Source organism: Cryptomeria japonica, chromosome 11 (genome assembly GCF_030272615.1).
Source record: "Cryptomeria japonica chromosome 11, Sugi_1.0, whole genome shotgun sequence".
NCBI classification, from domain to species: domain Eukaryota; kingdom Viridiplantae; phylum Streptophyta; class Pinopsida; order Cupressales; family Cupressaceae; genus Cryptomeria; species Cryptomeria japonica.
Genome location: NC_081415.1, coordinates 244,677,817 through 244,695,814, shown reverse-complemented (window position 1 = coordinate 244,695,814; position 17,998 = coordinate 244,677,817). Strand labels below are relative to the sequence as shown.

At 34.3% G+C, this 17,998-nt stretch overlaps 1 protein-coding gene across 1 annotated transcript; it reads left to right on the top strand.

Annotated features, from left to right (window-relative positions):
- The first annotated feature begins 1,286 nt into the window (after positions 1-1,286).
- Positions 1,287-5,878, top strand: LOC131859939 (receptor-like protein kinase THESEUS 1). Its single transcript, XM_059214235.1, has 3 exons — positions 1,287-2,029; positions 3,957-5,182; positions 5,348-5,878. The coding sequence occupies exons 1-2, from the start codon at positions 1,394-1,396 to the stop codon at positions 5,121-5,123; spliced, it is 1,803 nt and encodes a 600-aa protein (XP_059070218.1). The 5' UTR covers positions 1,287-1,393; the 3' UTR covers positions 5,124-5,182; positions 5,348-5,878.
- Positions 5,879-17,998: the final 12,120 nt, after the last annotated feature.

Here is a 17,998-nt window from a genome sequence, read left to right as displayed (position 1 = left end):
ATTAATGCCTCTTCTCCTCTCCATTTCATTTGTCAAATTTCTGATGATAAAATGCTTGTACTCCCTGGTATGTATGAAATCATCATCACTCATGAATTCTTGGTCCAAGCATTCAATCTTACATCTTCACTTAGGTCCCCTTAGGGCTTGAATGCATTAAGGGCCCACTCCCTAGGAGGCTTTTGAATGGTGACCCTTGTCCTTGTGTCAAATCTGTGAGGGGGTAGAGGCTCATCCCCTTGTAATTCAAAGCCTCTATAGGATTGAAATTGAATTTCCCTCCCTAGGGAAAGCATGTGCAATGGAGTGACAGCCCTTGGGCTCTCTGGTAATTGGAAAAGAGGGCCACTAGAAGATGATGCACACCCTAAATTGCTAAATGATATATCAAATTTTGATGATTTTTTAATTTTTCTTTTTGTATGTGACTCAAAAGCTTAGAGCTATTGTTTTAGCTTCTGGGTAGTTATGAATAATGCAAGATGATTTGTTATTTGTCCAAATGTCAAAAAGTGCTCATTTAGGGTGACACCCAACACTTATTTATAGATATCCCAATAATCATGCACTACAACCTAAAAAAAATGCACAATTTATCCAATACATATTCCTCTAATAATTGTTTTGACCAATACTTATGCACAAATGTTCCATAACTATGTACTACAGGTACCAATAAAGTTGCACAACTCTTCCAATTAAATATTAAAACTTTAACTCTTAAGTTACAAATAGACAAACATTAATACATGTGAAATGTTTTAATAGACTTTAAATTATCATAAATTTGTTTTTTTGGTCTAGATTAGAAGAACACGTTTAAAAGTAATAATAGAATTTTATGATATTGCTATAAGGATTCATGTATTTAGCTTTTTTAGTCAAACTCATTGACTCATGTTTCATGAATAGTGGTTCACAAGAACCCATCTCTCAGGAGAATGAATGTTCCACTTAAACTCATTGCATCTAGGTGATGCTCATAAAAATGAAGTATTGGACCTTCCCGGAAAGTAACCATGAAATTTCTTCCAAAATTAAGCCCACTTAACTTGCAACACCCCATTTACAAAACCTTCAAATAATATTAAAAAGAAATAAATAAATAAATAAAAAATAATGCCTTACAAACTACAATTTTGTTTCCCACCGCCACAACTAATCGTCAAACCTACCACGACGATCAAGAAAATCAGCCGACATAAATTATTGAAAGCTAAGTTCATGCTCAACAGCTCGCGTCCATGAGTTCTCCATCACTCACTCGTTTTCTATTTTCACGCGTATTCTACGCATAGAAAATCTTCATAACATCCTCTATTTCTGCAACTCAACATACTTGCCTTCCTCGACACTTGAATTTTCAAGAGCGAAATTTGATAAAATTTGAAAAATGGGTTGTCCCCTGTTCTTCATATTGGGAATCGTTGTGGTGTTGTTTGGTTGGACTGCAGCTGCAGAGACTTTGAGTTTAGATACAAGTTGTCCATTAACATTCACAGTAGGTGAAACAAAAACCTATCAAATCTGCAACAAGCTGAGTTTAGGAGCTACCCTGTCATATAATTACAGTGTAGAGAATGGATCGCTAGACATAGCTTTCAATGCTGCCCCTGCTACTTCAGGGGGGTGGGTAGGTTGGGGGATAAATCCAAAGGGGCTACAAATGATTGGAACACAGGCTCTGATTGCCTTTCAATCTGGTAATGGCTCAACTGTAGTTCACACGTATGATGTTGTCTCTAAGTCTGATGCTTTGAATCCTTCAAATATTAGCTTCAATGTCGTTGAGAAGAGAGCTGTGTACAATGGTAGTAATGGGAAGATAACAATATTTGCGTCTCTGACACTTGGTTTCAATCAGACCAGTATCAATCACGTGTGGCAAATAGGCGGCTCAATCAGCAACTTGAGTCCTGGCATACACAGTACTGATATGGCCGATCTCAACAGTTTAGAGACGCTCAATCTCACGAGTCTCGGGCAACTCACTGACCAGAGAGGTGGCACCTCTCCTTTTCCTCCTCCGGTAAGTATTGCAATTTCTAGCATGGATTTTTTCAGTTTATTGTCTCTTCTCATATTTAGAGAATGTTAAAGGATTAAAGGAATCAAGCTACAGGTGAAGGCAGGTTGTTTGTGTCTGTATATAGATATTAAACGATCTCATTATATTTTGATATTTAATTATGGTTCATACAGAGTTTGAACGGTCTCATTACTGAAAATTCCATTAGATAAAGAATTTGGTGTGGAATTATACTTATTTTTGTTTTAAGATTAGTTTCTTATTGTTTTGAGAAGTTAAGTTGAACAGTGCAAACATGTTTTGAGGGCAATTGTACCTTTTGTCTATTTAATGCCGTGTAAAATTTAATTAGGGAAGGAGCACCAATAGTCATTATAGTTAAGTTTGTGTATTTTAAGTTTCTAAAAAGTATATCAGATTTTGATAAAAAAAAAAATGGTTTTCTTCATATGCAACTCAATTGCTTATAGCTATTGTTTTGGCTTTTGGGTAGTAAAGACGAACGTTGTAGGATCTATTATGCATGCAAGGGTCAAGAAGTGGTTATTTCAAAGTGTCGTCTGATACCAACTTAAAGATGCCCCAATAACTATGCAATATAACCAACTTAAAAAATTGCACAAATAACCCAATACATATTCCTCTAAGAACAATATATTTTCATCTAATAACTATTTTTTACCAATACTTATACACAAATGTCCCAATTATTGTGTGCTATAGGTATCAAATTTTAAATACTAGGAGTACAAGTTGATGGCTATTGGTACATGTGAAACATTTTAATGGAATTTTAATTATCATTTTTTTGGTTTCTTTGAAGTTAGGAACTAGGCCCCTTCTTCTAATTGATAATATATTTGTTTCGAAAAATTAAACAGTTCATACATGTCTTGAGGTCAATGTACACCTAATTATCCCATGGTCTATATTAGAAAATGAGTCAATTATTTTTTATTTATATCAAAGTTTTTAGGCTACTGGACAAATTTTTTTTTAAGAAATTTAAATATAATATCATAGATATCTAAATTATAACAGTTTGTTATCATATTTTTATATACAATTCTGAATTAAAATAGTTAAAATGAGACATGCATGAATCTAAGGTTGAAACATGAACAGACCGAATAAAATAGTCAATAATGAAAAAGATGCATAATGGAACTTTAAGTCAAAATTTGGCTTCTTATTGATACAATTGTTCAAGTATTTTGTTAAGCTCTCTATTCTAAGTGCCTTTTTGAAGCACGTTACAATGCTGCGAGTAGTGAACAAATTCTCAAAACAAAAAGAAATAAAGGATCAGAAAGCAAAGTTTTGTGGATTGCAGTAGCAATATCATCCAAGCAAATACGTCGCCATATAAAAAGTCATAGTGGAAATGTTGTACATGATAATGTTTTGTGGCATGATGGACAAAAGAAAACTCTTATATTATGTGTCATCTCCATTGACATCTTGCACTTAACGGTTTTATCATTTTGAAACTCTATTAATTTAGCATTGACCACCTTTGTTGACATGAAAATCATCTTGAATATAGAGCATCAATAGTCATGATTCAATAATTGTCAGTCAAAACATGATACACAAACACTCTTAATTTTCCTTTAAGCATATGTATTTATTAGCATTAAAATATCAACTGCATAAATTAATTTACTAACATCTTAAATTTAGTATGAAAATATGAAATTATATTTTAAGATACTGATCTATATGAATTTTTATTGACGTAATCCTTGCGCCTCTTTTGAGTGCATAATATATTGTACTCCTATATTATATGTAGAGTTGTGTGTCTATATGTAGTTCAAAAAATTAAAGGAGTTCCACATGTAAGTGCTTGAAATTTTGAAAGTTTACAAGAAGTCAATGCTGAAAAAGCTAAAAGAAAGATGGCAACTAACACCACTCCTGACAGGGACCCGGTGCTGTAGTAAATGCTCCTCTAAGCTCTCACAAAAGCAGCAGCGAGGGTCCTGTGACTGGAGCCGTCACTGGAGGGGTGGCTTTGTTGGTTCTCCTTGCTCTATTTTGTTTTATTTATCGGTGCTATAGTAGGTCAAGATACGTTTCATCTGCACCTAAGCATTTCACAATTGCTGAGATGAAGAAGGCTACTAATAATTTTGATGAGTCTCGAATTCTTGGTGTTGGAGGTTTTGGTAAAGTTTATGAAGGTGAGATTGACTGTGGTATCCAAGTTGCAATTAAGCGAGGGAACCTATCAGCAGGACAAGGCATGGATGAATTTCGAACAGAAATAGAAATGCTTTCTAAACTCAGGCACCGGCATTTGGTCTCTCTTATTGGTTATTGTGAAGAAAAAACTGAGATGATTTTAGTTTATGAATGCATGGCCAAGGGAACACCGAGCAGTCATCTATATGGAAATAGCGACTTGATTCCTTTATCCTGGGAAGAGCGACTAAAGATCTGTATTGGAGCTGCTCGCGGTCTTCATTATCTTCACACGGGTGCTGCTCAGTCAATTATACACCGAGACGTAAAGACAACAAACATACTTCTTGATGGAAACTTGGTTGCAAAGGTTTCAGATTTTGGAATATCAAAATTTGGACCAGCTTCTGACCATACCCACGTTAGTACTGACGTCAAAGGCAGCTTTGGATATATGGACCCAGAATACTATGGCTCGCGGCATCTCACTGAGAAATCAGATGTTTATTCATTTGGTGTTGTGTTGCTTGAGGTATTGTGTGCACGTCGTGCTCTTGACAATTCACTTCCACCGGAACAAGCAAACATTGCTAAATGGGCTTTGCCTTATCAGAGAAAGGGAACGCTGGAGCAGATCATAGATTCTCATCTCAAAGGTAAAATTAATCCTGAAGCCCTTAAGAAGTATGGAGAGGCTGCTGAGAAATGCCTTGCCGAGCAAGGTGTTGATAGACCAGCTATGGTAGATGTGCTTGGGAGTTTAGAACATATCACCCAGCTATATCACCCAGCTACTTCTGCTGTTGGAGATGAAAGTACCTCAACAAACACAGCCGGCCATAGTTCGCATGTATTTCCAGAAGCTGTTTTTTCAGAGCTGGTGAATCAAAACGAGGGAGGTAATTGAAATGGCAAGGGGAATATCATGTTTCTTTATGTTGGAGTTACTGCAGCTAGCAATGTCAGGTAATTGAAGTTTTAAGGTCCTTGATTTTTACTTTGTTGCCTATATTAGCATCAACTGCATATTGCTGTTATTCACTTTATTATGGCTCTATCAAAACTGTTTGCTAAATTCATTTATATTTTTTATGTATTGTGGCTCTGTTTTGGACATTTGTCTTGTGACAGGACAATCTTCTATTCTTCAAAGATCTGGAATATTCCAGTGAAGTGGGCCTTCTCGAAAAACACAGCTCAAAAGTGATTTAAATTTTTGGACTATATATACAGCTATACGTTGTGCAGGTCTTATAATTTCTTGCCTTGATCAAAAATTAATTTTGCCCGCCTGATTTTGGTTGGAGACGATGTTGTTATTTACCTACTTTTCATGTTTACCTGAATAATGGTGTTTCAAAATTTCTAAATATGATGTATTCTGATCAAATTCATTCTTGACAATCGTGCTTCTATCAAAATGATATCATTTGGGATATTCATGCTTTTCTTAATTATATATGGGCATCATGTTCTAATAGGGGATAGGTTTTATAGCCATGGGTCAAAACCTGCAGAGTATTTCTGGTTTCGATCCACAGCTTCTTTTTCCCTCATTATTGGCTTTCTTCATATGCGGGGACAATACAAACTGCTCTGGTATAAATGATTATGTTGTGGTATTGAATTCAATCTTCAAAGGAGACGACGTATTAAGATTCAGTGCTTTCTTGAACCCCATGCGTCTTGCCAAAACAGTATAGTTCAAAAGAATGTGCATGCTCTATGGATGAATGTTCTGTTTTAATCTGTAAGGACTATTTTATAGTGTATAGTTGTACATACGTAAAAGGTACTTCAATTTCAATTCCTGAGTTTATCAAGGAGTAGGGCAAAGTGGCCCGCCATAAATCTCTTTTGAATGGAATTATGTTAATGTTTAGCAAATAACTCTGTAGATTGGATATATGGAACAAATCAATCTTGAGAAGCTTCTCAAACAGGTATGGTTTCTGAAGCAGGAATGATAATCTTCAGATCCTATAGAAAATGAGGAAAAATACAGAGCAGAAAATTTAAGAATTAGGAAAAATATAATTATTTTTAATTGTTTGTTGGCTTGTATACTTTAGGTTTTAAAATTAGTCTTAAACTTAAACTCCTCGTATGTCTGATACACTAGCACCATGTTATCATTCCATGCAAATAGGCATCTTTATGAACAGGGGCATAAGATTTTGAAAAATCTTATGAGGGAAAACTTGTACAAACTCATTACAGTTGTAGACACCCAAAAATGGTCAACGCTTGCGAAGTCATACTTTAACATTTGCGCATTGCCTCATTTTAGGTTTTTGCGTCGCATTAACATTTCTCCTATGTCACGCACTTGATTTTTATCATTAGCGAGCATCGAGTCATTCTTCTACATTATCCAATCATCTCGTCTTCGAATTTGGTCTTGTCGACAACATTATCCAGTCATGATTTTGATCGATTTTATCTTGTTGCATCAGTGAGCATGCTTATTTGTCATCATTTTGGACATCGTCAATCCTAATTAGGGTTTTGTCCTCTTTTCAATCTTGTCATCATGTGATCGATTTGTCATCGATCGTTGTCATTGTTCGATCTTGTCATTTTGCGATCGATTTGTCATCGATCGTGGTCATTTTCAATCGTGTCGTCTTGCAATCTATTTTGTCATCAATTCTTGTTCTCTTGTCAATTTTGTCATTTTGCGATCATTTCGTTATCGATCATTGTTTGTCTTAATTATGTCAATTTGGATCAATTTGTCATTGTTCCTCGTCAATTGGCGCATTTATCAATCAAATCGTTTATCAACACTGGTCATTTATCAATCCAAAATCAAATCAAATCGAGTCAATTATCTTTCAAGACCTAATTCGTCTTCCAGGGTTTTGTGATTTAATCGTTTAACCTTGTGTGTCATTTCTTCCTCTAAGATTAATAAATTACTTATTTATCCTAAGTCTTTGTGTCACAATTAAATATTCATTTAATTGGCTAATTATTCCTCTTTGGTGAATTAATTAATAAATGACAAATTATTAATTAATTTACCTAATTTCCTCATTTTTCTAATTTTTCAATTTTCTAATTCCTAATTTCAATTTCCTCCTATTTCTCTCCTAAATTCATGGAAATGACATAGAAATTTGTCATATTTTGTCATAATTTGTCATAATCAATTCTTGACATAGCAATTTGTCATAGAATTTGTCATAAATTGTCATAAATCCTTGCATAGCAATTTGTCATAAACATGTCATAATTTTGCTATTCTTGATTTGAATTTCCATTCGAATCACTATCATGCTAATCTTGTCATCTCTCCAATTCTTCTATAAATTGGATGATTTTCTTCAATCAAACCCCTTGATTCTTAATTCCGAATAATAATAAATCCCTATTAGACTATCGAATTTATGCTTCCAGTACTCTTGAGCTTTTCATCAATCTTGCTTTCAATTGTATGTGCACTTGTAGGTGAGATCCACAAATCCATTTGAAGAGGAAAGAAGAACAATGGAGCCGCATGGAAGAAGCATCCAAATCGTCATCTGGTTTGCATGATCTTTGCTTTTGAATGCTTTGTTTTATGTCTCTATTGAGTGTGCTTAGGATTAGATCATTGCAATGTGTGTTTGTGATTGAGCTAATAATGAATAACATGTCTTTATATATATTGCTTTGATGATTCCTAATTCCGATGCTACAACAATATCATCAACTTTTCACTCCTTATTTTTATTATTTGTGGTCCTAACTCTAAGTCAAGACAACATCACAGAGGTAGTACAATATGCTTTTGCGAATAATCCCCTTACCTTTGTGGTGTTGTCTTGCCTTCAAGAAAGAGTGTTGGTAGGTGTGGGAAATTCTACTCTTCAAATAACCTTTAAACTGTACAAGCTTGAAACTAGGCTTCCGAGAAAGATTTGGAAATTATCCATGTAAAGGCCCAAGTCCTGACAATGTAAAGCTAAACCTGTATGTTTTTTTGGTAACCTGAGAAATACAGTTTAAATCTGCTACTTCCTCTACCTAATGCAACAATATGGGTTTCCTCTATCTCTGATTTTCCAAACCCAGAGTAGTTGCCAAGGGAATCCGGTGCTTGGTAGCATTCTGAGTATCGACGCTAAGTTTGACAGTAAAATCTTCAATAATGAGGGCCTTGGTATATGGTTCTCAAACACTTGTGGACTCCAAAATCAACTTAAAAGGGATGAATGGCTGCATCAAGATTGCAAAAGGATCTTCGGAGATTGGTCTTAGACCACACTGCTAAAAGAAGAAGCTCTGGAAGATAGTCTAGCTTTCATAAGCTTGGATGCCTGCAACTTATAGGCAGAAACTAAGGGGAGAAACAAAAATGATTTGTGACAACATGAACAGTACAAGCTTGGATGCCAACTCAAAACAACTGCTCAAACGTTTCATCGCCCATCCACTTGAAATCTGTGATGATAATTGTTGCAAGGTGTGTGCCCTTGGTCTCCTTGTGTTGTGCAGTGTAGCGCTCGAGTTTGTGGCATGGCTTAACTGTCCCCAGTGGATTCTATAAGTCTAATGGTTGTATCGGGCATTAACAGGTTGATCTTTTGGTGCAACGGCAAGCACACTTGTAACAAGTGGTATCAGAGCTTGGTCACGGGTTTAAACCCCTCACTTGTGTTGGGGGGATTGGTGAAAGGTGTGCGCCCTTGGTCTCCTTGTGTTGTGCAACACAGTGCTCAGGTTTGTGACATGGCTTAACCGCCTCTTGTGGAATCTATAAGTCTGGGGGAGAGGAAACAGTAGTTGGTTGAACGGGGTCCAATAGTTGTTATAGCAATTGTGCTCATAATATCCAATCTTACCACAAATTTATACTATATATTATAAATAAATAGTACACATGTAAATAAAAATATAATCAAATGTTGGTCAAAATAGACCTATATATTATAAATAAATAGTACACATGTAAATAAAAATATAACCAAATGTTGGTCAAAATAGACCTATACTTGAACACATAAGACCCTGTAAATGTTATATAAAAAGTAGAAATATACATTCATTACAAGTGAAATAAATAGTTTTTTGTTTGAAATAAAACATTATAACTATCCACTATAAATGTGTCATTTAAAAAATAAGATGCTCATTTAATAAAATAAGATGCTTAAACAAATATTGTTGTCATAGTGAAAAAATAGTATTCCTATGTGTACAACTATTGGGGTAGCAATGTATGTTCATTGGAGTATTTCATATTAATAATTTATCCTATCACAAATATAAAAGGTGAGCACAAAAAATACCTTATATTTTTCTATGAAATGGGAAGGATTTTCAACAAGTTTTAGTGTTCAACTGTTGGTCCATTTGTGTTGGATATAAGTTGTATTTTATATAATAATGTGATTTTTCTATAACAAATATTTTTTTTGTTCAACTATTGATCCATTTATGTTGGATTTACAAGGTAGAGATCACAAATATTTATGGTTGCTAATATGTATTTGGTCCATTTATGTTGCATATAAGTTATACTCTAAATAAAAATATGATATTTTACTAACAAGAAATGATATATATTTTTTCAATTACTAGGCATTTTTAGATTAAGTTTTGGTCGAATCTTTTAAAAGTCATTTTTTGAACACTTCGCAATAGACGTGTTATTTCGACGAGTTGCATGATGAGGCACGCCTTCAAACCTTAGTTGTATATAGCTAAGTGTCAATTTTACATTTCTATAAAAAAATGGAGGTCTTATGATATTCCATGTGACGGCTACATGTTGACAAAGTTAGCCCTAACGACTACTGGTCCCTCTCCCTAATGGTTGTATCAGACATTAACAAACCAATCTTTTGGTGCAATGACAACCACACTTGTAACAATAATATTAAATGAATAGAGATCATTTATGGGAAAACCAGTGTCTTCTACAAATAATGAGGTTTCAAGACCAGCCATCATTCTAATTGTGGGTTTGATGTAGAAGAATTTATTTTTTCTTAAGCAAATCTTTCTTAAATCATTCCAAACAATCAATTCATTGAAGCAATTTCCAATGGGAGCTTGGATTTTGTTTGACAGCGTTTATGGTTAACATAGAAAATCTTTTGAATATTTAGTATTCCCATTGTATCAAAATCTTGGAGAAGAGCTTGGACTTCTACTTTATTATTTGTTTTGAAGCGTATCTTTTAATTCAACTTGCATTTCAAAGATCTAGGTTTCCAAGAACACACCATCAAAAGTTAACTTTGTTATAAATGATGGTGGGACAATCCAACTAATCTAGGATCCATGTGATTCATTCTTTCTTTCAATTATTGAGTCATGCGTTGGAAACCTTTAGGAATGGTCATGTCTTGAGAATTTCATTATTCCATTAGCGATTTTCTTTAAGCTAAAGCATATTATGCAAATAAAATAGTATAGTTTCTAAAATTTCTCTTTATAGTTTAATTAAGATAACTTCCATTGAAGATAAGATGCCTGTAGATATTTTAAAAATTTATTATTTTTTATAGATACCAAATTAATAGAGATGATTACTTTTCATGGACATGTGTATGTGGATTCTTTGTACAAAATGAGTTAGCTTGTGAATATTGGCAATAGTCAAATTAGAAAATCGGCTTTCTAATTACTCCTATTGCATACCCATTTGTATCACTTGTTACTAAATTGCAATTGAATCTAGGAGATGCTTAGTATCTTCTATCTCTTCTTCACGTAGAACACACCTAAAAGGTGTTTTTTCTAATCTTTTGCTCAAGAGGGTTTTGTTGTGGAGAGCCAAACAAGTAAAAGCCACTACTTTTGAGACATAAACATTATTCCAACATAGTGATGATGGCCATATTGGCATATTTAAATGAAAAGTCAAAAGATACATACTTGTTTTGATGAATATCCTCTCATTTTGAAGCCATCTGACTTAGTTCATGTTTTTTTATGTGAAAAGAAAATTTTATTTTCTTCAAAACATTCTAGCTTAACCTTGTTGCTCTTAAGAAAATTGAAATTTCTCTATATTATTCCAATTAACCATAGGCACTACGACTTTTTTTAACTTTTTAATCTCAATATACAGTCAAAAACTATTTTGCTTCTATTAAATTCAATCTTCTATATAAGGGCTTGCAACCATTCTAAGAATCGTCCAAAAAGAGAGCTTTCTCAACATTATAAGTAAACCAAGATGCAGGCAGTGGTTATGTATTTGTAGAGTGTTCTAAAACTCCGTTTAAAAAGGAGGATTGTCAATAGAAAACAATGTGTTCATATTGTGCATTAATATATTTTGATTGCATCAATTTGTACCACTTAGAACTTGGTTTTGTATACATATACCATGCAAGTTTTTCCCCTAGGACAGATTAATTTTGAGTTGATACATTTTGCACTCCAACCCCACCATAAGACTTAACTTTGTAGAACTTTTCCCAACCTAGTAATGCCACTTTGTTTTTCTCATTGTTCCCTTTCCATTGAAACATTTTTTTTTTCAATTTTTAAGATGACAAAACTTAAGAATTTAAAGAAAAATGCCATATAATTAGATATTGTAGATAATCTCCAACCAAGTTTAACCATCTTCCTTTCTAAGATAAAAATTTATTTTGTACAATATATAACACATATAACACATTATTGTAAGAAAGTTTCTCAATTCAACCAATAAATAGAGAAATATATAAATATTTGCATGAAAAATTATAAAATTTGTAACCTAGCAGTGTAGAGTATTTTCCTTTGAATGCATAGGAAGGATTAAAAAAAAATCTCCATTTTGATGAGTTTATTATCTAACTTGAGGTTGAACAATATTTTGTGATAACTTTCTTTATGGATTTGGCCTCATAAAAGATAAATATCTCGAACAAGAGTGTGCCATTTACAAGTATATTATGTGTTATTGGTTTAGATCCCTTGGAATTGAAATACCCTTTGTATTCCCAATTAAATTTTTTTATGATTTTCTTTCTTAAGATTTCTATCATTACGATGAATAAAACATAGGAGAGATTAGATATCCTTGTCTCAATCCTTGTGTGGGTTTAAAGAAACCTAAGGGGTTTCTATTGAGAGTCATTGAAACTATTGCACCCAAGATGTATGAGTAGATCTATTTATACCATTAATTGCAAAATACAAATTTATGTAATTCTTGAATTAGAAACTCTCAATTTTACCCCGTAGCCAATTTTATTGCAATTGTTAAGATTTTATGTTTATAAATTAAATGATGACTTCATGTGCTTTGGGAACATCAAGCTAGATATGTCTCTTCCGAAAGAAAAGGCATCTTGTTCTAAAGAAGTTAATGATGGCAATATTTTGATTAATTAGCTTGCGATTTCCTTTGAATAATCTTATATACTATGCTACAAAGAGAGATTGGACAAAACTCTATAAAAGAAGTTGGGTTTTGATATTTTGGGGTTATTTCAATAAATTTTGCATTTATTTCAAGATATTTTTTGAGCTACACTTTCTTTCCTATTGTTGGTTCCCAAATCAATAGATTATAAAACCCTACAAGCATGCTAGGCTCTATGATCAAGTTCAATAATTGACTTGGCCAACGAACAAGATTCTCTTATAAAGAGAATATCTTTTGCTCTTCAAGCTCTGCAAGACCTTGGTGGGTGTACCTTGAGATTTAGCAAATTTACAATTTCTCTTGATTCTTTATTTAAAATTCACTTAGTACAACACAAATACATGAAGTGAATGCTTAATATTCTTCTACTTCTAAAAAAAAATTCAAAACTAAAACTTCAAACAAAATTATTCTATATATGTTAATGATTAGTGCCTCATCCAGGATCACAGAGTCATTTAATCCTATTTCTAATCCTATTCAAGTTATTTGGAATTAATAGTGTCTATATCTTGTATAAACATGCAAGAATGTAATATTGTACAACTCTTCTTGTTAATTGAATTACTCCCCTCTAACTGTTGTAATTTAACCAAATGGATTTTTAATTATGTCTTACAAAACCCAATCAATTAAATCACACTAAACAGTAAGAGTTGCTTTGACAAATCAAAATTATCCTTGATAATTGATTTAAACATGTAAGAAAGGAAAGAAACTGGAGATGATCACACAATATTTTGTCTATGACAATCAATAAATAACTGAGCCAGAAATTTTGGATTTTTGTATTATATTTACAACAGCAATGAGATACAAAATTTGTGAAGTATTTCCCTATTTTTTCTATATTTTCTATGTCATAACTTCTATATCATCGGTCTTGGTTTCTCCCTTATATATAAAATGGGGAGAAGCGACAAACTTTAGACTGTTACAATGCATCTTTTCATAACTAATTTGCTTATCAAAACTAATCAAAGTATTTAAAGTCTTTTTTAAATACATTCAACAACATGAAAGAGATAGAAAATAACATTAAAATAAGAAAGACCGGTGAATATTAGTAAGCCCATTATCAAGACCATGCGAGTAGCAACCTGTGACCCTTGGGTCTGGTAAGGTTCTACTTTCAACTGAGCGGCCTTCATATTCACCGACTAGCCTCCTATGTCCTTAATTTTTGGGATCCTCCAAGTGAGTAGTCTCCCACTGGTACACTTCATAACCACTGGGCCATTGAAAGTTTAGGATGATAGGCATGTTCATCAAATGATCCTTCTATTTCTCATTTGTTAGAGTCCGAACTTTTGCAATAAACCTGGCATAACCAATATTTGAAGTAATAATCTTGTCCTGGAACACATTAAAACATTGAACACTGATATCTCTTTCCTCCTTCATGTGTGTAATGATCTTTTGCACCATCTGGCCAAAGTCAATCCTCTAATCATTGAAGTCCTTAAGGTGTTTGTCTTTGTCTAAGATGAAAGGGATAGTCGAGTGCTGAAATATGTGGAAGGAGTCAATTTTGGCTCTCACTTTGTGCTCCTCATTTGTGACATTTTTGAGTTCTTCAATGATGCTATGCGTCATTCGCTTAGTTTCCTTTATCTTAGGAGAAACATTAGGGTATCTTTGAGTTACTCTACATAAAGTAACCAAAGTAATGTATGTTGATGGCCATCTTTTTGATAAGTTCTCCAATTTGGGCCTATTTTCTTTGAGAACTTCTATCATCTTCAGCAAAGTCTCATAACTTCCATATACTTCTTCCAATTTGTTAGGTATAAGCCTAACCCTATGTGACAAAATTTTCTCATAAGTATCCAGAGTTTGTTGTGGCATCTTTTGCAAGATCTCTTAATGGGCTACCCTCATATCCTGGATCTCCTTTTCATACCTTTTCTTTCCACCACTCCAGTCCTTGTTGTCTTCAATTTTATCAATCGGTTGTGATGGGGCATTTTAATGCAAAACAATTGCCTCACTTTGGTTGTCAGGTTGTTCTTTTGCCTTCTTCCTCAGCATAGCATTTTTGATATACAACCTATTTATCTCATCATTCATGTCCTTGTGCCCTACCTCCAATTTGGCTAATTTCTCTTGCATATGTCTCACTACATCTCTAGTGAACATTGCAAAGTGCTTAGTCAAAGTGGTTGCCTCTAATGGAGAGGTATCTTTCATGGTCTTTAAGATCGTTGCCCCTTGTGTCTCCTTCACCATATCTACTAACTTTGGTTTATGAGTGCTTTTGGAGCTCACCCATGCAACTAATACTTCAATCTTGGGATTATATCCTGTACCACTTACCTCTTCATCTAAATCAAACTCAGCAATCAACATAGGATCTTCTTCTTGTCTCACCTAATCCAAAAAGAACATTTATTTTATGGTCATTCCAAGAACAATCAACATGCCACTCTCCAAGACCATCTCTCTTGCTTCTATAGGAGTGACATGTATCTCATCAAATTTCATCTCCTTGAAGGTTTAAATTGAAACTTCCTCATGTTTGGATTCTTCCACTCCCATGAGGTTCATTTGTTTCCTTTCCTAAAATTCCTAACAAAAATTCTTTAAATTCCTAGATGTGGATGAACTTGTCATCATCTAATAATCTCATAGACATAGCCACTCTTTCGTCAGTAGTGTCAATAAGATTTTCTCCTTTTGCCACTTGGACTTCATACCCATGCATCTCCTCTTGATACCTTGGTGGATCAATTTTTGACTGCTCTATTATTTCTTCTCCTCTTAAGGCCCGTAATGCACTAGCAGCTTCATCGGTATCACCCTCTCCCTTAGATTCATCATAAGGTACTAGGGGGTCCAGATCATCCAACTTTTGTTTCTTGGTGCAGGGCGGGATAGGAGAAATCTCCTCTGTAGAATTATCATCTAACAAAGTGTGTATAACAAGCCCTTGGGATTTCTTGGGTGGAATAGTGGCCTTCTTTGGTGGAGATCCACTACTTGTTGATTTACCATATATCTTCTCAAAATTGTTCAAGCATAATTCAATCCTTCTTAATTCATTTGTTTCTTCATCATGAAATCTAGGGAAAGTGGGGTCCCTTTTCTTTCTTTCTTCTTCTATTATTGCAATGACCTGCCACTTTTTCCTTCTTTGCACAATTTATCCATATGATGTGAGATTGTTGACCAAGTCTTCTTCTATTATAACTTCATGTGAGACTGATTCAACAACAAAACCAATGTGATTTTGAGGATCACACATTCTCTCTCTTCCAAGTTTTGGCAAAAAGATGGTTTTTATATAGTTTTGTAATTTCTCCAACATGTTGGAGCCAATGGAAAATCCAACAAATGTCACATGATGAGGCATGAATGTCCCCTTCCTTCTTGGTGCAATCAAATCTTTTTCCAACCATAGCATCTACCATACAAATTCCAAGAATGCAAGTCTATCCGATACAAACATGGGTAGAAATTGGGGAGTCTGGGGGCACACATAGACCCTAATAATAGTGTTCTCTCCCATATAAAAGCAGTCAGCAAATTTGTGAGTCACAAGCTAGGGGCCTCAATACTCTCCTCATTTTAGGTGACAATCTCTCAACTAAATGATTGAAAATAGAAAAGATAGCGATAACAAAAGAGTCACGAAAGACCTTGTAGTTTGCATCTTTGCATCTCCTGTTCCACAAATAACACCAAAATTGTACTAGGAGCCTATTTCCTTTCTCATCCACAATTCCCAATTTTGTGCAAAAGCTTATTTGCTTTGAAACAATATTAAATAACATAATAAATAATAGTGACGAAAATTATTGCTTTTCTTTTCCTTCCATGCCACCAGCTACTCATGTAACTTTTTCTCAATTTAGGAGGCAAAATCAAATTTGAGGTTCACCTCAGAATTTTGTATTCTCATTGCCATGTACATTAGAGATATTAGCATCTTAGCCCTGGCATCCTCTCCCAATATCTGACATAAGGCAAAGTAGGTCTTCTGGAAGTACACCAAGAAATCGTCAAAAGGGAAAGGCTCAATGCTTGTTATCATCAGAAGATGATTATTTATGCCTCTTCTCCTATAATATGGAAGCTCATCATTTCTGAATGTCCTATATAACCTTTTGTAGTACATGGCAAATTGTTCTAGGTCTACCTTAGTGAGGGGTTGTTTGTTCAACATGAAACAATCAATGATAGCAGACCTGCTAACTACCAACAAAGGGTTCCCACTTGGCATCCTGACAGTTCTAGTGATAGGGTGGTAATGGTCTACCGACATCTGAATTATCGCATGGTCTACAAAAACATTTGGCACAATTAACTTCGCTACCTCATATGTCCAGGGGTTCAATACCTAGGGATCTTCCGTCTTTATTCTTGTAGAAGTACCAAAACAACTCCCTCCCCAAAACCAGAATTATGACATCCCTACAACCTTCCATGCTATCTCTGAACACATTCTTGGTCCTGTATATGTCGAGCTAGGTAAAGCATCTAGCAACGATTTATGCATAGGCCTTTTGGCCAGGTTTGTGACCCTAGGTTTTCTATCAGAACCCTCATCATTTTTAGAGCTTTCTCCCTCCTAGTTTTTCTTTTTCTCTTAGGCATTTTATCTGTACTCCTTACTCAAAATTCAAACTCTCCTGAAAATATGGTAGCTTGGAGAGGCAACTGGATACTTGGGCTTATCGCTCACATCTTGACTCGTTCCTTCTTGTTTCAGGGTTCAACCAATGCAATTCTCAAGCTTGGAATGAAAATTATGAGCTGAAATTTGACTCTTAATGGTAACCTTTGGGGGTCTTTTATGCATTTAATTCCTTCGTACGATTTAGCACTTCACCACCTTTTTTCAAAAAAAAAAATGGTCAACTTGCTTCGACTTATTGTTTTCGCCATTTCACATAAAGTGTCACCATCCTTATTTTATTTCTACGAAACAATGACAATACTTATCTCTATATTGTTACAATTCCTTTTCCCTTATTTCAACTCCCCACAATATGGCAAAAATACTTTGTATTGTTATCGCTACATCGCAATATACTTTTTTTGTCATCCATGTCCTCCCCGCGATATAGCAATATTTTATTAAGCTATCCCTAAATTGCAACCCTCTAAAATCCTCAATGTTTTTTGCTGGCGAAATAGTGATAACATCGCATGAGTTTGCCTCCTTTATCACTATTTCGTTGCTTGCCAAATATAAGACGACGTGGAACCTGCGAAATAGTGAAACTCATGTAGACTTTATTTCCCCGTTCACTATTTCACAAAGCACTCATATTAATGGAGTTCAAGTTTAGTGAGACAACGACACTTAACGTGCTTTGTGTCTCTTTTTGTTGTTTTAATAGGTGCTTGATATAATATGATATTAGTCTCGTGAAATATCGATATTAGCCTATTTCAATTCCTTTTTCGCTATTTCGTAA